Source organism: Pipra filicauda, unplaced genomic scaffold (assembly GCF_003945595.2).
Source record: "Pipra filicauda isolate LSUMZ 115617 unplaced genomic scaffold, ASM394559v2 scaffold21_size4447388_pilon, whole genome shotgun sequence".
Classification (NCBI taxonomy): Eukaryota; Metazoa; Chordata; class Aves; order Passeriformes; family Pipridae; genus Pipra; species Pipra filicauda.
In genome coordinates, this window is record NW_024104332.1 from 2,805,903 (window position 1) to 2,831,181 (window position 25,279).

The 25,279-nt window shown below is 57.5% G+C and overlaps 1 protein-coding gene across 3 annotated transcripts in view; it reads left to right on the forward strand.

Annotated features, from left to right (window-relative positions):
* COL18A1 (collagen type XVIII alpha 1 chain) overlaps positions 1–25,279 on the forward strand; it is a 38,073-nt gene that overhangs the window by 11,385 nt on the left and 1,409 nt on the right. Inside the window, exons 1-41 of one of the 3 annotated variants that reach the window (XM_027751980.2) lie at positions 7,246–9,118; positions 12,714–13,258; positions 15,945–16,025; positions 16,112–16,171; positions 16,345–16,483; positions 16,583–16,686; positions 16,775–16,801; positions 16,889–17,059; positions 17,149–17,175; positions 17,264–17,326; positions 17,440–17,526; positions 17,650–17,703; positions 17,782–17,931; positions 18,063–18,125; positions 18,302–18,346; positions 19,239–19,379; positions 19,463–19,525; positions 19,628–19,654; positions 19,755–19,799; positions 19,912–19,974; positions 20,327–20,362; positions 20,434–20,523; positions 20,694–20,723; positions 20,834–20,860; positions 21,022–21,084; positions 21,236–21,310; positions 21,404–21,439; positions 21,562–21,615; positions 21,856–21,921; positions 22,140–22,211; positions 22,366–22,408; positions 22,542–22,604; positions 22,691–22,734; positions 22,830–22,952; positions 23,048–23,192; positions 23,455–23,528; positions 23,609–23,737; positions 23,921–23,956; positions 24,301–24,561; positions 24,645–24,842; positions 25,105–25,220. In XM_027751980.2, coding sequence (XP_027607781.2) covers positions 7,255–9,118; positions 12,714–13,258; positions 15,945–16,025; positions 16,112–16,171; positions 16,345–16,483; positions 16,583–16,686; positions 16,775–16,801; positions 16,889–17,059; positions 17,149–17,175; positions 17,264–17,326; positions 17,440–17,526; positions 17,650–17,703; positions 17,782–17,931; positions 18,063–18,125; positions 18,302–18,346; positions 19,239–19,379; positions 19,463–19,525; positions 19,628–19,654; positions 19,755–19,799; positions 19,912–19,974; positions 20,327–20,362; positions 20,434–20,523; positions 20,694–20,723; positions 20,834–20,860; positions 21,022–21,084; positions 21,236–21,310; positions 21,404–21,439; positions 21,562–21,615; positions 21,856–21,921; positions 22,140–22,211; positions 22,366–22,408; positions 22,542–22,604; positions 22,691–22,734; positions 22,830–22,952; positions 23,048–23,192; positions 23,455–23,528; positions 23,609–23,737; positions 23,921–23,956; positions 24,301–24,561; positions 24,645–24,842; positions 25,105–25,220 — 5,600 coding nt within the window. In that variant the 5' untranslated portion in view covers positions 7,246–7,254. Of the gene's footprint in view, positions 1–7,245; positions 9,119–12,713; positions 13,259–15,944; positions 16,026–16,111; positions 16,172–16,344; positions 16,484–16,582; positions 16,687–16,774; positions 16,802–16,888; positions 17,060–17,148; positions 17,176–17,263; positions 17,327–17,439; positions 17,527–17,649; positions 17,704–17,781; positions 17,932–18,062; positions 18,126–18,301; positions 18,347–19,238; positions 19,380–19,462; positions 19,526–19,627; positions 19,655–19,754; positions 19,800–19,911; positions 19,975–20,326; positions 20,363–20,433; positions 20,524–20,693; positions 20,724–20,833; positions 20,861–21,021; positions 21,085–21,235; positions 21,311–21,403; positions 21,440–21,561; positions 21,616–21,855; positions 21,922–22,139; positions 22,212–22,365; positions 22,409–22,541; positions 22,605–22,690; positions 22,735–22,829; positions 22,953–23,047; positions 23,193–23,454; positions 23,529–23,608; positions 23,738–23,920; positions 23,957–24,300; positions 24,562–24,644; positions 24,843–25,104; positions 25,221–25,279 lie in introns of those variants that run through there. The other 2 variants (XM_027751982.2, XM_027751984.2) reach the window with 2 other exon arrangements.

Consider the following 25,279-nt stretch of genomic DNA (forward strand, 5'->3'; position numbering starts at 1 on the left):
AAACCCACTTGGACATGATCCTGTGCAACTTGCTCTAGGTGAACCTGCTTTAGTGGGGGGGAGTGTTGTATTTGATGATCCCCAGAGGTCTCTTCCAACCCCAACCACTCTGGGATCCTGTGAATGATGCCGGGTGAGGCTCACCCAGCCTTTCCAGCCCGCCCCCCCTTTGAACCCTCTGGTATGTGAATTTTTGCTGGTGTCAGAGGGTCGGGGCGGCAGCAAAATCCCTCCCGGTTAAAGGGTGGGAATACCAGTGTGTGCAGCTTGGGATAATTACCAGTTGTCAGCAAAACAATAGTGGCATTGTAGGGCAGGAGCAAAGGGAAAGGGCCCCTGTCTTGAGCGTAATGTTACTTTTCTATTTATGTTGCCATAGTCTTTGCTGAGAAATGGCCCTATTCTCTCTAATCCTCCCCTTCAGGCATTCCTGCTGGGCTTTTCTGTGTGGTTTGGGGTTTTTTTTTTAACCCTTATCATCCCAGAAAACAGCTTATGGGGATCCATCTCTGTGGCGCTGTTCTGCATGCATGTCCTTGGCCCGTGGCATTGTGCCTGTGGGCTGGCCAGCTTTGCTTTGGGATGCTGATGCCTGGGATGGTGCCTGACTGTGGCATCATCCCTTCGCTCAGGAGGGGGCAAACCTGTTCTGGAATCTCCTTCTTCATGCAAGCAGGAGCCCAATTTACACCCCTCCTTGTTCTTGACATCTGTCGTGTGAACTCCAGTGCATTAGAGCTATTTACCGATGTTGTATTTTGCTTTAAGACCGAGTGACTTGTAAAAAAAGGGAAAAATTTGGTCAAATGATGGCTCTGGTTGTTGGTTGGAAAGGGATGATGTGTTTTCTGGCATCATCCAGGTCCTGTTGGCTTTCCCCAGCACTTGCATGGAGCAGCAAAGTATCACCAACCTGTTTGACCCGTTTAGTATCCACCTCCAGTGGTGCATGGAATTCCTCAAAAGATCTAAATTTTCCTGCTTAAATACTTGCTCTGTCCATGGAGACATGATAGGGAGAGGGGGATTACAGCCTTGGCTGACATTAGGTTGTCATCGCTCATCTTAATTCCCAGGTGTTCAACTGATTTATTTTTCCCTTTAATGTTGGGACATGCTGGGGAGTTCAAGGGCTGGGTGAGGCTTTCTCTGTTTAAGTGGCCCCTCATCCAGGCTGCTAATGACCCCAGCATCCACCCCTAAAGGGCCTGCTGGGCATCTCACCCCCTTGAATCCCCAGTTTGGGGGATCAAAAGGTCTGGTGTGAAACACAGTGCCCCACAGACAGCCCTGGGATGGGATGCAATGGGATGTGACGACAAAGCAGGATGGCCAAACTCGTTTGCCTGGTGCAGAGGAAACTTTGGAAGGAGCCAACACTTTAGAAATGCTGCCAAAGTCAGCAGCACAGGCAAACTATTGTCTGAGGAGTGCAAAGATGTGGAAGGACCATGGAGCAGACACGGAGTCTTATTACGAGCACAGCCGGGGGCTTCCAGAGGCTCCAAGCTAAACAAAGTCACCTGCGCTGCAGGAGGGCAGCACTGACAAGACCCAGGCTGGTTGGACGAACTGAAATCCAAAACCAAAACCCCCTCCCGGATCCCCCTTTTCCTGTCCATTCCCTAACAAAATAGCCTTTCTCACCACCTGGCCCCTCAGCAACCACGTTAGCTTGGATTTTGTTTGCTGCATGCTGTGCTGAGGGTGAGGTTAATGACCTGCTGAGTGGTTTCCCTTGCTGTAAATCCAAGTTGAGGCTCTGTGAAGCATCCACAAGCTGTGGCAGTTGCCTCCTGCAGCAGCATGGACCAGCTGGCACCCAGCATCCCTGGCTGGTGGCAGATGCAGGACGGATGCTGTTCCACAGGATGGATGCTGTACCGCTCTGTTGTAGCTTGAGGTACGCTGTCATTTGGTAGCTCTTCTGTACTTTGGTGAATTCGGTTTTTTAAGCTGTGTTGGTATTTTCTTCACTTCTGAAGTCCTGGAAAACAGCTGGGAATGGGCAACTCCCAGTTTTTGTCGTGCAGGCTTCAAAGTTGGCGTGGGATTACTTGCTGACAGTGTCTGTTGCTCTGTGACATTGGAGGTTTAATATCCAGTTAAGAGAATCAGCAAGGCTGAGGGGCCTCATTGGCTTGGAAGGCTTTGTTTGAGCTCTAGGGACATGTATGCTACCTGGGTGCCTTGTCCTTCTCTGATTTTCAGGTAGGGATGGCATTGACGTGGATCATAAATCCTCTGCCCTATCCCTCATCTCCCCTCGTCCTGCCACACAGCATCTGTCTGCGAGCCAGGATGCTGAGTGCACTGGTCTCCCTGTATTCCCAGGAGGCCTGGGGATGGAGATGTCCTGCCTGTCCCTCATGGAGACAGCAGCTGATCCCCCCTCCATTAACTGGTGTAGACTCCCATGCCTGCCCCAAGGGTGGTCACCAGGCGCTACCGGAGCCCCTTTGGCTTCATGCTGAGGCAAAAATGCCAGGAATGTGATTGAAATTTGGGGCTTCTCAGGAGTATCTCCCAGGCTGAGCCAGGACCTTGGTGGGGGGTGAGGAGGTGAGTCTTCCCCCCTCCGAGGAGCAATTAGTCTGCAAGGTGATTTATTAACTGTGGAGGAGGATGATGATGGGGGGGGGGGTCGCATTCCTTCCCTCACCTCCCAAACCTTAGAACCTTATCTCCATCTGGGGGCTGTTGTTGGCCCCAGGAAGGAGGCAAGTGATGGGAAGCAGAGACCTTGGCCCCTGTGGAGGGAGGATGGGAGGGACACTGGTGGGACTGGGGGATACAGGTCACCCCAAGCTCACCTTGTGTTTTAAAGACCTCCTTGCACCTTTAAAGACCTCCCTTGGATTCTGCTGTGCCCGGACGTTGATGGCCCCTCTCCACCATCCATTCCCCCCAGGGCATCTCGTGGGTCAAAGGCACCCCAACCCCAGTTCTCTGCTGCCTTGTCCTGTTCATGCTGATGGGGCAGAGGGGGTCAGCAGCATCTCCTGGCTGTGCCTCATCTAGCTCTGCTCAGTTTGGGAGCAGGAGGAGGATCTGGTAAGGTCTGGGCACGGCCACCGTGCTTTCCCCCTAGGGTTATTTGATGGCTCCCCCAGGCAGTCCTGACATTTTCATGGTTTATCTTATCGAGGAATTTGCCGGGAGGATGTTTCTGGCTCTCCGTGAGTAAATGTTTAGGAATGCTGCTGTCCCGGGGGCTCCCTGGTGTTGTACAGCTAGAGGCTGTGGGGGGAAATGCTGGCCCGGCAAACCGGCACCTGTGTCAGTTCTGGGGCTATGATGGTGCTGTCACTCCTGCCTGCTTGGCCCCGTGCATCCTTATCCCCTGCCTTCGCGTTTCCCTGGCTGAGTGCCCATCCATGGGCTGGGTCCTGCTGCCTCTCTCCGAGGGCTGGGAGGTCAGTGGCTTGGGATGTGGCAACACCCTCGGCATGCGTCTCGATGAGGGCCTTTTAACTGCTGTCTGGGTTTTTAGATGGAGAATGGATTAAAATCCCAAATGTCATTAGGATTTATAGATGCCATCTGCTGCTGACAGTCCCTGAGTTTTTCTGCTCAGTGCATGAGCGCTCCCACCTCCAGCATCCTGGCTGTGCTGCTCTCAGTTTTCTTCCCTTCCTTTCCCTTTCTTTCCTCTTTCCTTCCCCTTCTGTTTTTCCTTCCTTCCTTCTAGCTGTACCGCTGTCAAGGCTGTGCTGGTGTCAAGGTTTCCTTCCCTGGGGAGTGTCTTACCCTCTGTGGCTCAATCTCTGGCATTAAAACTCTTTCTGCAGTTGCACTTCATCTTTTGGGGCTCAGGATCTGAACCTGGGGTCCCCCCGTGGTTTGTGAGGCCCTCCCCAGAGGTTTGAGCAGCGGGAGGAAAGGGGCTGCAGATGACAACCCCTCACCTGCGCTCTCTGCCCAGACCTCAGTGAGCTCTGGGCTGGTGGCCAAGATGGCCACCGGGATGGGGCATCACCGGGATGGGTCCAGCAAAGTGGGATGTCCCGAGGACGCTCCTGCGCACTGCTCGGCCTGAGGCTCCCTCTGCTGTCCGTCTGTCTGTCCATCCACTAGTTCATCTGCCTGTCTATCCATCTGTCCATCTCTGCCCACCCAGCTCTTGCTGGGGAGTCCTCGGGCTGCGGAGGGGGGAATTTTTGAGCTGGGCTGGGGCAGGGTCCCTGTCCACTCCCAAAATCCTGCAGGGAGCCACCCCAAGCTGCCGGGGTCGCTTGAAACCTGCTCGCTTGGCCCCACTTTGACCCCTAGAGAATATAATCGGTGTTCTTTAACCATGGATGGGATGCTGCAGGTCTGAAATCTGCATGACAAGCTCTTTTTTCCTTTTTTTTTCTCCTCTCTTTTTTCTCTTTCCCTACTTTTTTCCTCTCTTTATCTTTTTGTTTCTCTCTCTTTTTTCATTTCTCTTCCCCTTCCCCTTTTCTCCTCTCTCTCCTTGTCTCCCTCTCTTTTCCCCTCTCTTCCCCTCCCTTCCCCCTCCTCTTGTTTTTCCTATTTTCTCCTTTCTCCCCTTCTTTCTCTCTCCTTTCCCCCTCTCATTTTTTCCTTCTCCAATCTCTTTTTTTCCTCTTTTCTCCTTTCTCCCAGCTCTCTCATCCACCTCATTTTTCCCTTCTCTTCTTCCAACTCTCTTTTTCCACACTTCCCCTAATCTCTTTTTTCCTCCCCTCTCCACACTTTCCCCCCACCATTTTCCTTTCTTTTCCCATTTCCCCCCCTCTTTTTCTCCCTCTCTATTCTCCTGGGACAGGACCAAGCCCTCAGTGCCTCAGGGCAACCTAATCCTCCTTTTCCAGATGGACTGTGCTGCACCACCAGATGCTGCACAGCCTTGGGAAGATGCAGCCAGCCTATTTGGGAGGGAACTGGGACCAGAATGAGGATCCAAATTTTCTTTTAAAGAAGTTCAAGGTTATGACGTGCTGGCAGCAGCATACTGTGGAGTGTGTAAAGTGCTTTTTAGGAGCCTTCAGCCTGGAGGAGGCTAAAACAAGGGCTTTTCCCTGCTCTTTTCCCTGCAAACCAGCTGCCATGACTTCTCCTTGGGGAAATACTTCTCCAAAATATTTCACCAGCTGGCACATTCCGAGTGCCTGGCTGCTTGGTCAGTGGTGGAGCTGGGTGCGCTGGGTCCAGACGCTCTAGTGCCACCTGTGGCACCAGCCCACCCTCTTAAGTGCCCATTTTGGAAATCCCAAGTCCCTTATTTTGGGATGCCCCAGCCCTGGCTCCTCCCCTGGGACCTGCTGGCATGGAGGTGTGCAGTGAAACGAAGATCATTGACTTAACGAGGGCACCTCACGGGATTGCTGTTCCACTCCACTATCATGAGCTGCCTAATCCCAATAAAAGGGAGAAATGGGAATTTTTCTGGCTGGCCATCATGTCTGCACACGCTTGAGGTACCCCAGCATGGTGCTGCTGCCGAAATCCTCCCGACTGAGGTGAGGCAGCTCATCAAGGCGCATGATGCTCCCCACTGGCTCCAGGAGGCAGCTCTGGGGGGCTTGGATCACATCCCTGCTGCTGGCTGTCACCCTACTTATCACCCCCCCCCAGTTTTGGGAAGAGCCTGTGGGAACACCAAGCTTTTCCATCCCACCAAGTGGGAGAGGAGCAGTAGCCATTCATACCCCTCTCGGGTGTGCCAAGGACACAAGGGTGAGGGGGGGTCCCACACCATGCTGTGCCACCGCGCCCTGGCCCCAGGGTGGCAGAGCCGGGCGCAGCAGGGTCCTGTCCGAACACGCCAGGGAGGGTTGGCAGATGCCTGGCTTCTCTCTTCAGGTTGATGGGAGCACAGGAGCTTCGGGGGGGGGGGGGGGCATGTGGAAACTCTGACATACAGACAAAACTGCTTTCCGTGTGGATTAGCGGTGGGCTGTTCTGCAACAGGCGCCCCTAACAGCATCAGTCATGGGGCAGGCTGTTGGCAACAGCATCCAGCTCCCATTTTAAGGGGAAATCTCGCCCGTTTTGCTTAAAAGGCAGTGTGGGAAATGTTGTGTAAAGCAAAATGGACTTCTGAACATTGGTTTTGGTGATTTTCCTGGATGTTTTTAAACCAGAGCAACAGGAGAGCTCTACACTGTAGGACCACGTTGCAGCAGACTGTGACTTTCCCAGTCACGGGGCCAAGGAGAGCCAAATTTGTCACCTCCCCATCAACATCCCTTCTCAGGGACACTTTTCGAGCCTTGAAGGTGACTTGCCCGGTGTCACCACGGCAGTGTGGGCCGTGGATGTGCTCCGTCCCTGCAGGGGACCAGGGGCTCAGTGATCCCCAGGAATAGGGGGCACTGTCACCAGAGCAGGACAATGCTGATATGGGAAAACAGGCTGGATGAGTGTATTTGGGGGGAATTTTTTTCAGCTGAGGTGAAGAACAATTAAATTTTTTGGGGTGTAGGAGAGTCCCAGTGCTGCCTGGAGGGATTTGTGTCCCGGGCTCCAAGAAAACTTGTGATTGGAAAACTTGTGATTGCTCAGACCTGGCTTCGAGACGTGTCTGGCGTGTGATGCCTGTTGTGGGGGGGTTGCAAGTGTCCCCCTTTGCCGTCCTGCGACGGCACCTGGGGGGTCCTGGCCCTGTAACTGAGACGGGAAAGAGGCTTTAAACACTTGACTTTTGGGACTCGTTGTGTTTCCGGCCAGTGGAAATATTGGAAATGTTTTCTGGCTTTTTTTTTCCTTCCTCGTTCTGTTTTGCTCTGAAGTTATAACCTTTTCCCAAGCCCTGGAGCAGGGTGTCCCACCGAAACTGGTGGCATCCATGGGGGCCACGTCCATGCATGACCCCACCAGGTACAGCTGTTGATTTAACCAGAGCCACCCGAGCAGAGAGAGAGGATTTAGGATTTTCTGGGCAGGAAGGAGTTAAACAGCTGGCAGCAGCTGCTGGAACAGCTAGTAGGGTGCGTCTGAAGGCTGGCTTGGCTCCCAGAGGTTTTGGGGGACTCAGGTGGGTCCCCAGCCAGGCGGCGGAGTCCCGGAGGGGCTGTGCCGGGAGTGGGAGGTTGGCGCTGGGGAGAGGAGGGTTTAAGCGAGGCCGGCGGCGCGGCCACTCCTCCCACTGCTCCGCTCCGGTTTGAAAGGTCGAGTGCTGGAGCTTGGGAGGAGAAAGCGATGTGAGTGCTCTGGGAGTCTGGCTGGGGCAAAACTGCTGCCTCTTCCCTCCTTTCCTTCCTCCATTTTGCTCTTGGAGGCAACAGAGCTCCTTTTCCCTTTCCAATGGCCCAACCTGCCTTGGGGTTTCTGCTCCTCCTGGCTAGCTGCTTCTCCTCCTCCGAAACACAATTCCTGGACTGGATTTGGGACAGCACGAAGACCACTGGAAGCCCAGCAGCACCCAGCAAGGGAATCCCAGCCTCAGAGCCACTACCCTCAGCGGCAGCTCCTGCTCCCAGCCTGTCCCCAGGGACATGGGGTGATGAGATGGTGAGGAATGTCACCACCCCACAGCAGCAGGAGCCAGATCCTGGTACAGCAGTGCCTACGGGTGAGGGGACCGCAGCCAAAACCACAGAGCAGTGGGACAGGAATGTCACAGGGCTGATGGAGAGCATGGCACAGCCCAGCATCGCTCCTCCTCACAGCACCTCACCTGCCCCTGGGCAGGATGTGGTCGGCAGCTCCACTGAAGACCCACAGCTGCCTGGAATGGGGACCACCAAGGACATGCAGCTCCTGGGGTCAGGGACCACTGAAGACCCACAGCTCCTGGGGTTGGGTACCACCAAGTCCCCACAGCTCCTGGGGTCAGGGACGACTGAGGACCTGCAACTCCTGAGGATGGGGACCACCAAGGACCAGCAGCTTTTGGAGTTAGGTACCACTGAGTCCCCACAGCTCTTGGAGATGGGAAATACAAAGGACCCACAGCTCCTGGGAACAGGGGCCACTGAGGACCTGCAGGTCCTCGGGGCAGGGAGCAACAAGGATCTGCAGCTCTTGAGGGCAGGGACCACTGAGCACCCACAGGTCCTGGGGATTAGGAATACCAAGGACCCACAGCTCCTGGGGACATGGACCACCAAGGACCCACAGTTCCTGGGGATGAGGACCACTGAAGACCCACAACTCCTGGGGACAGGGACCGCCGAGAATCTGCAGCTCCTGGGGATAGGGACCACTGAGGACCTAGAGCTCCTGGAGATGAGGAACACCGAGGACCCACAGCTCCTGAGGACAGTGACCACTGAGGACCCACAGGTCCTGGGGAACACTGAGGACCCACAGCTCCTGAGGACAGTGACCACTGAGGACCCACAGCTCCTGGGGAACACTGAGGACCCACAGCTCCTGAGAACAGGGACCATCGAGAACTCGGAGCTCCTGGGGACAGGGACCCCCACAGCAATGGAGACATGGATGTCCTTGCAGAGACCAGGAAGTCCCCAGCCAGGTAGTGCCCCTTCTCCTTTCTCACCAGGTGACAGTACCCATAAGCAGGCAGTGCCATTCCAGGACCCCGTGGCACAACCTCCCCATCACCACCGTGAAGCATCACCGAACCTATGGCACGGCACTGGCCACCAGGGGCTGGCCCTGACCAGCACGAACAGGAGCCAGAGCTCCCCCTTGCCTAACCAGAGGGTGGATAATGGTGTGAATCCTCCTCTTGCTGATAACTCCAGTCCTCTTGAGTTCAATTTACTAACTGCCACTACGCGGCTCTACGGTAGTAATGGCGTGGGGCTGCCATCCTTCTTTCCTGGACTGATGCCAGCTGCCAGCCACTGCCTGCCCATCCCAACCCACCTGCCCTTCTGCAGCGTACTGGGCACCAGCCATGTCCGATTGCCAAATTACCTCCGCCACAGCAGCGAGGAGGAAATTCGGGCGGCTTTGCATGAGTGGGAGGGGCTGCTTGAATCGCGGTGCCATCGCTACCTGGAGTGGTTCCTCTGCTTGCTGCTGCTCCCCGGGTGTAGTGCCTCGGTCCCCGTAACCCCCCCACCATGCCAGGGCTTCTGCGAGGCCGTCAGAGACCTGTGTTGGATTCACTTGGCTGGTGGGCGCCTGCCTCTGCCTTGCGATGCTCTCCCTGAGGAGGATGAAGGGTATTCTTGTGTCTTTATTAATGCTTCTGCAGGTAACGTGGCTGGGTGACATCCTTGTGTTGTGTCTCCCCTCCCAAAACTGCCCCCAGGCGCTGAGGGATGCTGCTGCCTTGTCCCCATGGGATGCTGCTGAGTCCAAAACCACTTTCCATGCAGCCTTGGCTTTTTCGGAGAACCAGCGGGTTTTGACTCCCTCCACAAGGCTGAGCATTACCCCTGGTGAAACACAGTGTCCTAGTGGTCGGGACAGGAGATGCTCCCCAAGAACATCATGCTGGCATTCAGGGCTGTTTTCCCAGTGCCACAGTGCTTTGGGGTGTCCATCCTGGGATTGGGACACTTGGAGACCTGGCATCTCCCCGCAGGAGCAGGGGAAAGACCTCTGTCCTGTGGTCACCCAACCGCAGCACCATGGTGGTGAGGAGGTTTCAAGGTGACCCGTGGCCGTGCGGGCACGCTCCCCCCTCCTGGAGCAGCCCTTTACTTTGGGGTTAATGATTCACCCCACGGCTAATGTTTGATCCTTGCCTGCTCAGAAAAGCAGGAGAGGTTACTTCACTTCCCGCTTAGTCATTTGGTGGTTGTGACCTTTCTGTGTGTCAAACGGGGGGACCCAGACATGCCTCTGGGGCAAGGGGGTGAAGGGACAAGAGGGAGGTGGGGTGCGAGGGAGGTGACTGGTGCCTGGAGAAATGCACATTGGGATGAAAGCAGGAGCTCCCCCCCCCCACAAATTCTCTGAAAGAGGCTGTGTTCCCATGCCGGCCCCGTGCCCTCGGGTGATAGCCGGGAGATGCCAACGAGGAACCAGAGGGGCGTTGGGGGGGTAGGGGGGAGAGAGGAGGGGGTAGTGGCAGACAAGGGTCCCACACATGGTCCTCTCAGTGTCAAAGAGTCTCTGTTTGCTGGGGGGATGCAGTGGGACCATGGGGATGCTCAGAGGGGAGGTGCGTGCCCATCCAAGACTGCGCCATGGTGTCTCAGATGGGCAGCGTCAGCAATGAGTGGGGGCTGTGGTGCACCCCATGGAATGACTTGAGATGCTCCTGCATGCTGGAGGTCCCCTGCATCTCAGCTGGGATGGGATGTGCAGGGCCATGCTGGCAGCCTTGGCTCAAGCTAACCAGGAAAGTCATGGCAGAGAGGGATGGTGGCTTGGAGCATCCCAGGGACTTTTCCAATGGCAGAATCACTGCAGCAAGGGACATCCCCACAGCCATCCTTTGCCAGAAACAAACCTGCAGCTTCTGCCATCTCTCCATGCTCCATGATAGATGCTGCCGGTTTGCCACAAGGATCATGGACTGCAATATTTGGGCTCTGGATCTCTTTTGGAAAAAGGAGGTATGGCCTGAAAGGTTTGGTGGATGAGAAGGGACACTTGGCTTTTGGAGGGGAGCAGACATTTGAAGGGGTCTCCACTTACTCCTCTGCTCCCCAGTCCCCATCCAGCCTCTGCCTGCTGTCACTCAGGGAAAGGGTGTGTCTCCTTTTGCTTTGGGAAGTGCTGGCACCCAGCTCCCACTCCAGACTTGGGGGCAAGTGGAGTGTTTGGAGAGGAGGGAGGCTCCCAGAGCTCCAAGGGGAGCGTGGTTGAAAATTACACTGCTAACAAAAGCCTCTTTCAGCGTGTCCCCCGTCATCCCGAGCCCTGGTGAGGGGACACAATGACTTGTCTGGCTGCAGGAATTGCAGCGCTGGCTCTTACACCATGTGGATCCCCGGGAGGAAGCTCTGGTTTCCTTTTCCCCTAAAGCTGCTGAGAATTTGGCTTCCTCCAACACCAGATAAGCTCTATCCCGGCATCTTGGCATTTGCAATTAGAGCAAGCTTGTGGGGGGCCTGAGCAGGGGGTGACTTGTGGGTGGGTGCCAGTCTGAGTCTGAGGGAGCCCCACTTGCTCGCCCCATCATTTTTGGTGTAGGGCTGTACACATCTGAGAGTGAAAGGATGCCGAGCTTCAGGATCCAGAGGTTCACCTCCAAGCAGACTGGGGATGCCCTGTGTGGAAGCCTGATCCCAGTGGAGGGCAGATGAGGGGCCCAGAACTGGTGGAAGACCAGGAGTGAGGTTTTCTCCCAGTCAGGTCAGTTTTGGGATGCCAGGCTTGGGAGGAACTGGGGTCTTGGGGGAGCAGGGTGGATACTGAACAGTTTCAGAGTTCAGAAGAGGATCAGTGGGTCTGGGGTCTGGCAGAGTAAAAATTTGCCCCCACCTTTAATTGGTGTCATTTCTAATGTCCCCACTGCTAGGTCCCTGTCACGGAGGTGGCACTGGCATTGGGGCTCAGCAGCAGGGGCAGACTGGGAATGCTCCATGTCCCTCAGGCTTTGGAAGGGGCACCCAGGTTTTCATCACCATCCCAAGAGATGTGTTTTCCTTCCAGGCTGGGCAAGGCTGGACTGATTCCTTCTTTCTATTTTTTTTTAGTTTATTTTTTAATGTTTTTTTTTTAAGAGCTCTGGAGGACAATGCCTGGTTCTAGAGCTGGGTGGAGGTTCCTGGCTGATCCTCCTAGGTTCAGCCCAGGATACTCCAGGATACACGTCTAATTCCCCCATCACTCACATGAAAACTAGGAAAGGAGTTGGGGACATCGAGTTGCCTCAGCTCCTGCTCCTGGCTCAGGATTGGGCCAAAAATCAGCACTGAGCATTTGTTTCATTTCCAGTGCAGATCCCTCAGCTGTTTCAGAGCCAGGGTGGTTGGGTTTCCTCACTCCTAGGAAATGAGAGGTTAAAAAGCACCCGGCATGTTCACTCCCATGGAGCTGGCACTGACCCCGAGCAGTTGACATAGGAGAGGAGGAATCCAGCACCCAGTGTGTGGGCGATGAGGATGTGCTTGCTGCCAAAACAACGGGAACTGGCGGACAGACGGCCAGCTCACCCTGACCAGATGTTCAGCTGCATCGGGGAGGAGAGACCGTCTCCAGCAGAACCTCCCTAATTCTCTAATTCTCAGTAGGAGTTGGGAAAGGAGGCAACCGCCAATTGAGAGCATCTGGGAAGCTGATGGGGCACGCTGGCTTGAGCCGCATTCCCAGGGTGTTGCAAGGGGATGGTTCTGATTTATTCCTAGCGGGGGTGACCCTAGGATGCTGTTCCGGGATGATGTGAGGGGTCACTGTGACCCCAGAGCGGGTATGGGTGCAGCACACTTCCTCAGGGCTCCATGGTTGTTCAGCATCCTGGTGCTCCAGCAACATCCCCCTAACGTGGACAAGATCCCTTTGGTTTTATCCCATCCAGGGAACTCTGAGCAACCTGGTCTAGTGAAAGGTGTCCCTGCCTATGGCAGGGGAATTGGAATTAGATGATTTTTAAGGTCCCTTCCAACCCAAACCATGCTATGGTGTCCCAACTGCAGTTGGAGGGCCAGCTGCAGGGATTGGGTGGCATTTTGGGAGTCACATCTGAATGGTCTGATGGGAGCAGCTCAAGGTTGCTGCATTGGCCAACCCACAGCCTGAAGGAAAATCTCGGTCCCTGGGGAGGGAGAGCAGAGGGAGCCACTGAAGAACTGCATTTGGGGGAGGTGTGGCCAGGGGTGTCCTCCCAAGGCACCTTGTTGAGTGACCATCCTTGCGTGGCTGGTTGTGACCATCCCCTTCCTTTCTTCCTGCAGAGAACCTGAGTGCCGAGGTCAGCCTCCTGGAGCTCATCGGAGACCCGCCACCGGAGGAGATCCTCAAAATTTATGGCCCTGACAACAACCCTGGCTATGTCTTCGGCCCCAATGCCAACACGGGCCAGGTGGCCCGGTACCACCTGCCAAGCCCTTTCTACCGGGACTTCTCCCTCCTGTTCCACATCCAGCCCACCACCCCCTGGGCCGGTGTGCTCTTTGCCATCACGGACTCCTCGCAGAGCATCATCTACGTGGGCGTCAAGCTCTCAGAGCTGCGGGCAGGCAAGCAGCAGATCATCTTCTATTACACGGAACCGGGCTCACCCAGCTCGTATCCAGCAGCCACCTTCACCGTGCCCACCTTGCTCAACCAGTGGACGCGCTTTGCCATCAGCGTGGAGGAGGATGAAGTCATCCTCTACTTGGACTGCGAGGAGCATGAGCGGGTCCGGTTTGAGCGCTCCCCAGACGAGATGGAGCTGGAAGATGGCTCCGGGCTCTTTGTTGCTCAGGCTGGAGGGGCTGACCCGGATAAATACCAGGTAAGGCCTTGGGTCACCCCAAGGTGCATCTCCAAGAAGCCTCGAGAGACATAACACCAGCTGTGCCTGTTGAACTGTCCTTTTTGCCTGGAAGACAACCAGAGGCCACACTCGGTGTGTGTCCCTGGGGAAGGGGACACCTGAAATGGGGGAAAAGGTGTCTTGAGATGCTTCTAATTTTATCATCTTGGGGCTCACCAAGGCAAAGCTCTCAAGGTGGGCTGGCAGGAGGACATGGGGTTGCCCTACAGCAGCCACCGTTGCCCGTCCCTTTTCCCAGCAAACTCACAGAGCCTCTTCAGATCTCACTATTGCTGAAAATACCCAACTCCTTTGGTAGAGGAGCTGCTTTGGCTGGGAAAATATCTCTCTTAGCTGGAAAAAATGCTTGGGCTGGAGTATATCTTTGTTGGTTGATGCTGAGCGGTATCTCCCGGAAGGCTTTGGAGAGTGAGGAGGGATGTGATAGCTCAGCCCGTGCTTTGAGCAGGACTCATGTTCTAGATAAGGTTTATGGAAAGTGTGGGGAAAATACTCAACTGACTTGGAAATCCCCTGCAGTGCTTGAAGAGAGGAATGTTCAGGTTTCTCCTGGGTTGAGCAGGATTTGCCCAGCAACAGAGGCTCTGCCGAGGGGGGCAATACTCTTGAAGTTTTGCAAAGTAGGTTTCTGAGCTTAAACATCATCTTGACTGTGCTGCCACATTCCAAGTTGAATGGCTTTGGTCTGGGAAAGCTCCCCCAGGAAGGGGTTAATCATTGAAGGGCTACAGACTGGTGTGCACTGGGATTCAGGCAGATCCCTTGAAGAGCCACTTTTTGCCCTTGAAGAGCAATTTTTTTGCTCTTGAACATGCTGGGAGGGCCAGGTCATGGCCCTGGAGGAGCTCCTCTCCCCAGCTGGAGGCGGTTTGGCACCATATGGAAGGCAAAGCAACAGCTTGGAGCAGAGCAGACCTTTTAGCAGGTGATGCTCCCAAGCTTGCCAAACCCCTTATCCCACCGCCCGCCCCCAGTTTTCCCATGGGGAATAGCTGGCCATCGAGGGAAGGAGGCTGACCGCTTTGGCTGGATGAGAAGGGAGCAGCATCTGACTGCCTCGTGGTGTTTCCATCGCTGTCCAGCCCTGACTCGCGTTATCTGGAACTAACAGGGCATCGAGCAGATTAAAAGCTGGCCCTGGGTCAAGCCTCAGGATGAGCTGCTGGCAGGCAGCTGGAGGGGTGTCCTGGCATCTCTGCTCCTTCCAGAGTCACCTTTGTGTCAGTGGCATGGAACCTGGGGGGGCAAAGCCTGCGGGTGATGCAGAAGCCCGTGGGACAGCACTTACCCAGAGGGTAATGGGGTCCTAGATGGGGTCTGGCAGGAGCATTTGTTTGCAGCTGGATGTGGCACCTGGGGACATGGTTTAGTGGGGGACCTGGCGGTGCTGGGGGAATGGTTGGACTTGCTCCTGCAGGGCTTTTCCAGCCTGAATGATTCTGTGATTCTGTGGATTCACTGTAAGATCCACTGTAAGGGGGCAGTGCTGCTGCCCCCTTTATTGGAGCAAACAATCTGAAAAAGGGCCCCTATAACCATCCCTCATGGGAATGCCTCAGTTCAGGGCTTGGACCTGGATTACTTCCAATGCCTCTGGCAAGCCCCAGGTTTCAACCTCGCAGCCCCTGCCCAGTACCACCAGCATGGCTTGACAAGCCATGTGCCAGACCTGGCACCAGGTGGGCTGAGAAGAGGGAGGGGCCAGGACCGGGCTAGCCACCCAGCAGTGCTTTTACAGGGACCTTTTTAGCTGTGCTCCTTGTTTCTCTTCTTCCAAGGGTTCCCTGCCCCATGCAAGGACCGCTGGCAGGCCCTCGTCCCTGCAGCACACATTTTGTATTTTCTAGGATAATCTGTACTTCCTTACTGTTTATTTGGATTTTGCAAGCACTATGTGCATCCAGGCCACTTGTTTATACAAGAAATCACCACAAATCCCTTCCTAAGGATACAAACCCCCGTAGCATCCTGGTCTCAACTGGGGAGGGTGTGTGTGTACCAGCCTAAACCTCACAGCTCCCAATGCAAGTGGGGTCAGCCAGCACATCCCAGAACCCAGCTTAGGTCCTTGCTGCTGAGGTGGGACACAGGGGTGCTGCTGGGGATGTTGCCAGGATGGGATGCCACCCATCCCTCTGATCCTGGTGGGGAGGACCAAGGGACCATGGTGGGAAGCAAGCTTGGAAAGGGGAGATAATTGCTCTTTGGTGTCTCTTCTCTGGGCAATTCACCTAAAATAATATTTGGGCTGGCTTGAAAGCACAGCGTGCCGTGTCCGGGCAAGGAAACATAATGGGCTTGAGAAAACAAGGATCGGGGCAGTTGCAGTTCAGCCAGGCTAGCTGTGACATTATAATGTGAATACATTATAAATAGATTAAGTTAAAGATATATAATAAATATAATGTATTACAAATATATTTTTATACATAATAAAAATTATATAAATTCCTCTTGTAAGCAAATGCCCCCAGTTGGGTGGTGACCTCATCCAGCTGCTCGCACTGTTGACAGCGGATCTCATCCCTCCCTCTCCTCCCACTTGAGGACACGGTGGCCAAGTGGCACAACAGGTCACATCATGGCAGAGTGGCTTCGTGACGTGTCTCTCTGTGTCACCCATCCATCCATGGTTTCCTTCCAGGGGGTCATTGCCGATTTGAAGCTGCGAGGGGACCCGCGGGCGGCAGAGCGCCAGTGCGAGGAAGAGGAGGATGACACGGAGGTGAGCGCTGGTAGCCCGAGTGGGGCAGGCTCAGGGAGTGCCCCCCACCATGCCCCCAGCTCACCTCTCATCCCTGCTCCACACAGCTCTCCGGTGATTTCGGCAGTGGGGCAGAAGGTGGACACCAACCCTCAGGGAAGGTCGGGGTGAGTTTTTGCCCACAGGTGTTGCACTCAGGGCGGCACCTCAGAATTTCAGTGGGATGAGGGCCCTCCGTGGTCAAGGTGATGGGATGCTTCATGGTGTCCCGGCACCTGTTCCTTATGGGAAGGCACTGGGAGGTGAACGGCACCACGGTGTCCCCTCGTTGTTGGCACAGGGTGTCCCAGGGCTGGTGGATGCTGTCCCTGTCACCTCTCCCCCCGTGGCGGGGGGCAGCGGGCCAAGGAGCAGTGGGGGGTCCCCGCAGCAAGCTGAGAGGACCAGAGCAGAGGAGACCCTGCGGGTCTCCATGGGAGGTAATTCCAGCAGTTTTCCCCTTCCCAGGGGCACGCAAGTGGGGAGGTGGTGGCGTGGCCATCCCCAAGCACAACCGGCTCCCTTTTCCTTTCCGACAGGCACCGGCCCCAAAGGTGAAAAGGGGGAGAAGGGCGAACGTGGCTTGAAAGGGGACTCAGGGACTGGTGGTATCATGGGGACAAGCAGTGTCAAGGGCCAAAAGGTGAGTGAGAGCACGGTCCCTGGGGACTCAAGGGTGTCAGTGACATGTCCATGTTTGACACCTGCTCCGCTCTCTTTCTGATCCTCAGGGGGAGAAGGGAGACCTGGGCATCAAGGTGAGCATTGCTGGGTGAGCTGGGACAAAGCCTGAGGCTGCCACCTCAGGGATGTGCCACCCATCCCCATCTGCCTCTCCTCCCCAGGGCAGTGCTGGATTTGGCTACCCTGGCTCTAAGGGCCAAAAAGGGGAACCAGGTGACCCCGGCCCACCCGGGACCCTCTCTCGGCACACCGATGGTTCAGTGGTGGAGCAGGTCACTGGTCCCCCAGGGCCACCAGGGAAAGATGGAGCCCCCGGCAGGGATGGCGAGCCCGTGAGTTGAGTCCCCCATCCCTGGGGTGTCCCCTGTCCCCCCACCCTACCCACCTGCACACTGACCTGTCTCCTCTCTGTCATTCCTAGGGAGATCCTGGCGAGGACGGCAAACCTGTAAGTGGCGGGGGGGATGGTAGGGTGATGGGGAACAGCCACCCCCTTACCTTGCCACCTGCTGACCCCACCCTGCTCCCCTTCGCAGGGTGATATGGGGCCCCAGGGGTTCCCCGGGATGCCGGGAGAGCCGGGTCTGAAGGGGGAGAAGGTGAGTGCCAGTGCCAGCGTTGGGAGGCAGCACACGACACATGCCGCCGCCTCCTGTTCCTCTCACTGTCAGCTTGGCTGCACCCACAAACTGTGCTCTCTTGTCTGTGCCAGGGTGACCCAGGCGTGGGGCCAAGGGGACCCCCTGGACCACCTGGCCCCCCAGGACCACCAGGACCCTCCTCCAAGAATGACAAGCTGGTGAGTGCCCCTTGGGACACAGGGGTCTGAGGGGGATCCATCAAGCCCCAGAGGTGAGGGATACTGCTGACAGCCCCTGGGCAGCCCCCTGTGCCTGACATCACCCTCCTGCTTCTCCTTCAGACCTTCATTGACATGGAGGGCTCTGGCTTCGGCGGTGACCTGGAGAGCCTGCGGGTGAGTGGGGGTGAGTGCCTGCCCTGCCGGCCAGGAGTGGGGGGACACCCTCAGCCATGGCCCCCCTTTCTCTTCCAGGGTCCGCGCGGGCCACCCGGTCCCCCAGGGCCACCTGGCGTGCCTGGTTTGCCAGGGGAGCCAGGACGATTCGGGATGAACCGCACAGACCTGCCAGGACCACCGGGGCTGCCAGGCAGGGATGGGATCCCTGGACCCCCGGGGCCAGCGGTAGGTGTATGGAGTGGGCACGGGGACCCATCCCAGGGCCACCTTGTGGCCACCCTGAGCGGTAGGGCGCTCAGTGCCCGCCAGCCCCATGGGGTTTCCCTGTGCTGGAACAAACTCCTGGGATCTTTCAGGGTCCTCAGGGTCCTCCAGGAAGAGACGGGGAGGCTGGGCAGCCAGGGCCCAAAGGAGAGCGGGTGAGTGTCCCCTGTCCCACGTGCCCTGGGAGCATGTGATGGCTTTCCCACAGGGCAACGCTCCTGGCACATCCCTGGCAGGTCCCAGTTCCTGAGCTAGGGAGCACCATTGTGCTCCTGCCTGGAGCTGGACAGCTTCTTCACACCCTCTTCTCCCTCCTTCTCCTCCTCCCCAGGGTGACGTGGGTGACCTCGGCCTCCCCGGTGTACCGGGACCCAAGGTACTGTGCCTGGGCTGGGTTTTCTGGGGGAGTCCCATTGCATACTGGAGGCAGGGATGCTGCTTGGGGGGCATCTTGCACAGGAATGGGGAGGGGGATGCTGGTATTTGCGTTTCTCCCAGGTCAGTGCCACAGCTCAAGGGTGCACAGAGCTGGTGACCCCCCAAAGGATGCTTACCAGGCTCTTGCCACCCTGCCTTGACTTTGCTCCAGGCACTGCTGCAGCTAGAGGCAGGCAGGGAAGCTGAGCAGCGTGTTTCAAGGCACAGAAGAGAGTTTGCCGGGAGGGTTTTGGGTGCCCACACCCCATCTGTGCATCACTCTCTCCTGTCTGCCTGCTTCAGCTTCTCTCCACCACGCTTCCCCAAAGGTGAAAGTAAAGGCTTGCTGGGAGCCAGGCTGCCCCTTGGGATGGCCCATCCGCTGCAGCCTGAGCTGGGAGCAAGAATCTCAAAAATTAAGGTTTCTTACCCTTAATTCTAACCTTCTGCCAGCACCCAGGGGGCAGATGGGGTGGCAGTGAGTATAAGGACCGATCCTGGTGCTCCGAGAACCATCAGGAAGCCCAGGGATGCCTGCAAGCATCCCTGCCCAGCACCAAGCTCTGCTGCAGCATTGGCTCCAGCCACATGTGCAAAATTATTCACATTTATGACTTTAGACAAGCCTCTGGTGGCCACTGTGGACATTACATGGGGAACTGGTGGGATGAAAGATACCTGAGCTGGGCAGTGCCCCTTCCCACAAAGCCCCCAGACAGGAGAGCATCGTGGAGAGCATCTGTGTCCTGTCCCAGAGAAGATTTGGGAAGGGATGTACTGCCTCTTGCTTGCAGGCTCCAGGCAGGGACCGTTGTCCCCTTCCATCTGTCCCCTTGTTGTCCCCTTTGCAGGGCAACAAAGGAGAAATGGGACCAGCAGGACCGCCGGGAGAAATGGGTTTAGCTGGCCTTCCTGGGCCCATCGGACCCCGAGGGCAGCCAGGGCCTCCCGGGCCCCCGGGACCGCCAGGACCAGGCTACGAGGCTGGATTTGTAAGTGGTCACTGCAATGATGGCGGGGGGGATGAGCTGGAGCTGGGGACGGACGCGGCTCAGCCCCTTCTCCCCCCATTTAGGGTGACATGGAGGGCTCGGGGCTGTCATTCACCCCTGGACCACCTGGACCTGAAGGGCCACAGGTAGCTGTGTTCTTGCCCTCTCCATCCTGGGCATCCTGGGGTATTCCCTGCCATCGTGCCCCCTGTCATCATGCGATGCTCATGTCTCCTTGTTGCTTGCAGGGGCTGCCAGGACTGCCAGGGGCGAAGGTGAGGAAGCCTTGCAACATTTTCTCACCCTGGCTCCATCCTTGCAGCATACCTACAGGCAGCCTTTAGGAATGCTGCTCTGACACCTCTTTCCTTGCAGGGAGAGGTCGGCAGCCCTGGACAGCCCGGCTTGCCAGGCCCGAAGGTAGGAGCATGGGGAGATTGGGATGGGCTGTGTGCCAGCACCTGGGTTTGCTCCCCAACCTGGGGCTGGCTGCTCCCTACTGCATCCTTCTCTTTCCCACTCCTCATTACAGGGAGATGCTGGCATGCCTGGTGTGGATGGACGTCCTGGCCTGGAGGGCTTCCCTGGACCACAGGTAGGAGCATCAGCCTCCCAGTTCCAAAAGCCCCCTCACTGCTGGCAGGACACCCTTGATTGCAGCAGCTCCATCTCCACCAGCCGAAATTCCCCCTCCCTGCTTTGGGACCTGGCTCACTGCATGCCAGGGGTGCCCTTACACCTTAGGACCTGTCCTCATCACCTTGCCACCCCACTCACCATGCAAAACTGTCTCAGCCTGGCTCGCTGCCTGGACCTTAGAGGCAGAGTGGAGTGGCCAGAGTGGTGGTGCTGAGCTGGAGGTGGGAGGGCGTCTCCTCTTGTGAGCCAGAGTCTGGTTCCGTGTGGTGCCAAGCAGGAAGCTCACCCCTGCCTGCTTCTCCTTCCAGGGACCCAAAGGTGACCAAGGCAACCCTGGTGAGAAGGTAGGTGCCACCATGCTGGGGATGGGGATCGGCTGGTGGTGGCCCTAGGGCTGATGGCTTGTGTCTTCCAGGGAGAGCGAGGACAAGATGGTGTGGGGCTGCCCGGCCCCCCAGGGCCACCCGGTCCCCCTGGACAGGTCATCACTCTCTCAAGTGAAGATGTAAGTGCTGGCACCTGGCTTCAGCACAGGTGGGGGAAGTTAAACCTCGGGGGGAGGAAGGGGTGTTCCCAGCAGCCATCATGTGGGGGGACTGAGGGAGACCTCTCCAGGAGCTCTGACTTGCAGAGCAAAGATCGGGGTGAAAAACCTTATTTTGTCTCTTTCTGCAGAAGTCTTTGGTGGCTTTTCCTGGTCCAGAGGTAGGTGCCCTCCTGACACCCATGCCCACCCCTCAGCAATACCAGGAGGGCACCCTGTTTTTTGGAAAGAGGGGGTTTGCTCTTAGAAGCATCTCTGCTTCTCTCTGCAGGGCAGACCAGGCCACGCCGGATTCCCGGTGAGTCAGTGACACATCTGGGGACCACAGGGGTGGCCTCGGTGACAGCTCTGGTTGCTGGTCCTGCTGCGCTTTGCCGCAGGGTGATGGTGATGGAGGAGGGGTTTGGGGTCTGCCTTTGGTGGAGTGGAAATGACATGGGCTCTGTGTCCTCCCTGCAGGGTCCAGTGGGACCAAAAGGAGACCAGGGGTCAACTGGTCCTCAGGGCTCCCCAGGGTTGAAGGTAACTGCTCCAGGCCACCTCTGCCCCATGGGGTGGTCACACTTCTGGCCCCAATCCCAGCTGGCTGCCGGGTCCTGCTGGTGACACCAGCCCTAGCACAGGAGGGAGCCTGGCCCCTCCATGTCCCCTTGCACCTCCTCCTCTCTTGCAGGGGGAGAAGGGGGAACCCGGTGTCATCATCAGCCCTGATGGGACCGTGGTCACCGCAAAGGTGAAAGGAGAAAAGGTGGGGGCATGGTGGGAACGGGGGTCACATCCCCATGTGACAGCTGCTGGGTAGTCCTGGTGGTGATGCCCTTTCCCTCTCCGTTATCTGCAGGGGGAGCCGGGGCTGCAGGGACCAATGGGACCATCAGTAAGTCACCGTCACCATCCTCCTTGTATCCCATGGGGAGGGACAAGGATGATCCTGGGCAAAGGGGGACAGTGGGTGCTCCCATATTAAGCATCCTCATCCTCATCTTCCCTCCCTTCCAGGGTCCCCAGGGACAAGCAGGGATGAAGGGAGAGATCGGCTTTCCAGGCAGACCCGTAAGACCTGCTCCCGGTTTGTTTGTCTCCTCAGCCATCGCCTCCACCCCATCCCTGCTCCCTGTTTGCATGTCTTTCATCCACTGAACCCCAAACCCTGCTGTGTCCCTGAGGGATGGGGTGATGCCGGGGCATCGGAGGCAATGCCAGGGTGTCATAGGTGACTCTGGAGCATCAGACGTGACACCAGGGGTTGGCAGGGGGACGGGGACGAGGCTCATCTGTGCTGCTCATCCACAGGGACGTCCTGGCATGAATGGGCTGAAGGGTGAGAAGGGTGACCCCGCAGATGTGCTGGGCTTGCGGGTGAGCACTGCTGCAGCCCCCCGGCTGCTGGCCCTGCAGAGTGGGGGAAACACAACAAGGGTCTCCCTGAGGACCCCAATCTCTTAGGCGAAGGGCACGTGTCTCCCTCTCTCAGGGGCTGGTTGGCCCTCTGGAGCAGGGCATGGCCCTGATGTCCCCCCCCATGGTGGGGACTGTCCACTTTGCAGGCTCCTGACACATCTTCTTGCCCTCTACAGGGTCCCCCAGGACCCCCAGGACCTCCTGGGCCCCCTGGGCCACCTGGCAGCATAGCCTACAACAGTGGCAATGTGAGTAACAACACGGTCAGCATGATGGAGGTGCTGGTGACTGGGTCCCCCAGTGCCTCCTGTCTGGGGCTAGCACATTGGACTGTCACCAGCTTTGAGGGGGGTCCCCAGGGATGCTGCTGTCTCTGCAGCCACTTCTTTTGCATCTCCACAGACCTTCAGTGACTCCAGCCATCCTGCACTGCCAGCGTTTCCTGGTAAGGGAGTATCTTCTCCCAGCCCCATCTGGGCAGTTTGGGGAACCTCAGCAAGACAGGACTGGGGGCAAACCCGGTCCCTTCAAGCTGGGATGCTACAGCTCTGAGATGGCATCCCTGCTGCTGCCCACAGGTCTCCACCAGTTCCCAGGACAGAAGGGAGAGAAAGGTGATGCTGGACCCCCAGGGCCCCCAGGTAGGTGATCAGTCCACACACACAGAGGGGGGCAAGGGGTGGCTCGTGCCCATCCCTGCTCTCCTCTCTTTTCCCTCTTTTCACAGGGCACTTCCCCTATGACCCGACTCACTTTGGCACCAACCTGCGGGTAAGGCCTTTGCACACTGGTGGCTGGAACCCAGCACGATTTGGGGTACTGGAGTGTGCCCTGGCCACTCACCCTAAGGTTGTGCCATCCCACAGGGTGACAAGGGAGATGCAGGTCCTAAGGGTGAGAAGGGTGAGCCGGGCAGCACCCCACTCTACAACCCCAGTGTTTCCAGGCTGCCAGGGCCTCCAGGGCCCCAGGGATACCCTGGGCTGCCAGTGAGTACCTCACGGGGCAGGGAGCAAGGGGGGCATGACGGGGGGCGGCATCCCTGGGGGCTTTGCTACAAGGGATGTTCTCTCATTCCACCTAGGGTCCCAAGGGGGACAGTATTGTCGGGCCACCAGGGCCTCCTGGACCTCAGGGTCCCCCTGGTATTGGATATGAGGGGCGGCAGGGCCCCCCTGGCCCTCCCGGCCCCCCTGGTCCACCCTCCTTCCCAGGTCCCCACAGACAAGGTGAGTACCTGCCCTGTTGCATCCCTCCATGTGCCACCTCCACATCCCTCCATTCACCCCCCCGCATCCCTCCTGCACCTTGGCATCTGTCTCTGCATCCCTATATCTCTCCCTGCATCCCCCAGCATCCCTCCCTGTACCCCAGCATCCCTCCCTGCCCCCCACTGCGTCCTTCCCTGCTGCATCTGATGCACCCTTTCCTGCACCTCTGCATCCTGCCCCATGCTGCATCCCTCTACATCTCACCCTTCTCCCCTCACAGCTATCAGCATCCCTGGACCCCCAGGACCACCAGGACCCCCTGGACCACCAGGCACTAGCGGGTTATCCTTGGGGGTGAGTTAGGGCTCTGGGCAGGGTGTTGCCTGTGTGCCAGACGGCTGGTCCCTGAGCCCCCCGCCGTGCTGTGCCCGCAGCTCCGTGCCATGCCAACATACCAGCTGATGCTGAGCACCGCACACGAGCTGCCTGAGGGCAGCCTCATCTTCCTGACTGACCGGCAAGAGCTCTATGTCCGCCTGCGCGGGGGCTTCCGACGGGTGCTGGTGAGTAGGGGGGGGCCAGAGGGGAGCCCCCTCCTGGGTTGCAGCACTCGGCTCTTGGGGAGTGCAGACAGCACCACCCTGGGGGTTTGGTGGTGACTCTCAGTATGCTCGGGGGTCCCCCCACCTGTGTGCGAGGAAGAGAAGAAGGGGGCCCCTGAGATCTGATGTGTCATGCCCTTACAGCTGGAGGAGCACAACCTGATCCCCAGTTCAGCTCTGGTGAGTCCTGTGTTCCCCATGCCCACCCTTATCCCCCATTTCCATCCCTATCCTTCATCCTCATACATCCTCATCCCATCCCCATTCTCTATCCTCATACATGCTTATCCCATCCCCATCCATCTCCATCCGAAATCATCTTCATCCTCTTCTCCATCTGTCCCCGTCTCCATGCATCCCCAGCATTCTCCACCTGCATCCCTAACCATCTCCATCCACCCCAACCACCTCCATCTCCACCCCTGTCTCCATTCATCCCCAACCACATCTATCTCTATCCCCAACCATCTCCATCCCCACTTGGGGCACCACCACCACCCCTCAGCCTGTCTCCCCCTCCTCAGGACAACGAGGTGTATGACAAGCCGCCCACCCTCCACTACGCTGGCACCCAGCCCCACGGGCCCCTGCACCCCCTCCGTAACCATGTCCCCCCCCCCACTGCCCGACCCTGGCGTGGGGATGAGGTGGTGGCCAACCAGCACCGCCTGCCTGAGCAACCCCTGCTCCACCACCAGGACGAGCTCCTCAACAGCTACTACATCCACCGCCGGCCGGATCCGGCTCCCGTGGCTGCCCACGTGCACCAGGACTTCCAGCCCGCTGTGAGTGCCATTTGCTGGCCGAGGGCAGGTGATGATGGTGGCCAAAGCCATGTCCCTCAAGCCCTGTTGTCCCCTCTTGACAGCTTCACCTGGTGGCCCTGAACACCCCCCTCAGTGGCGGCATGCGTGGCATCCGGGGCGCTGATTTCCAGTGCTTCCAGCAAGCCCGGCAGGTCGGGCTGGCCGGCACCTTCCGCGCCTTCCTCTCCTCACGCTTGCAGGATCTCTACAGCATCGTGCGCAGGGCCGACCGTGCCGCTGTCCCCATCGTCAACCTCCGGGTAGGTGTGTCCCCATTCCCTTCCTGACACTCCATGAGCTCCAAGGGATCACAGAATAGCATTATAGAATCATTATGGTTGGAAAAGACCTCTAAGATTATTGAGTCCAACCATTAACCCACCACTGCCAAGGAAGCCCCCATTCATCCATGAAGCATCTCCTCTTCCCGGAGGCTGCTGGGGCTTGTAGCTCCTGGGATGCTCCTGGGGTGAAAGCAGGGCTAACCCTCCCCCTCCCCCATTTTCCAACTCTTCCCACCAGGATGAAGTGCTCTTCAATAACTGGGAAGCCCTTTTCACAGGCAGCGGGGCTCCGCTGCGAGCCGGCACCCGTATCCTCTCCTTCGACGGCCGGGATGTCCTGCGGGATGCGGGATGGTGAGTTCGGGATTGAGCGATGGGGAAATGGGGTTTGGAGCATGGGGGGGTGCAGCAGC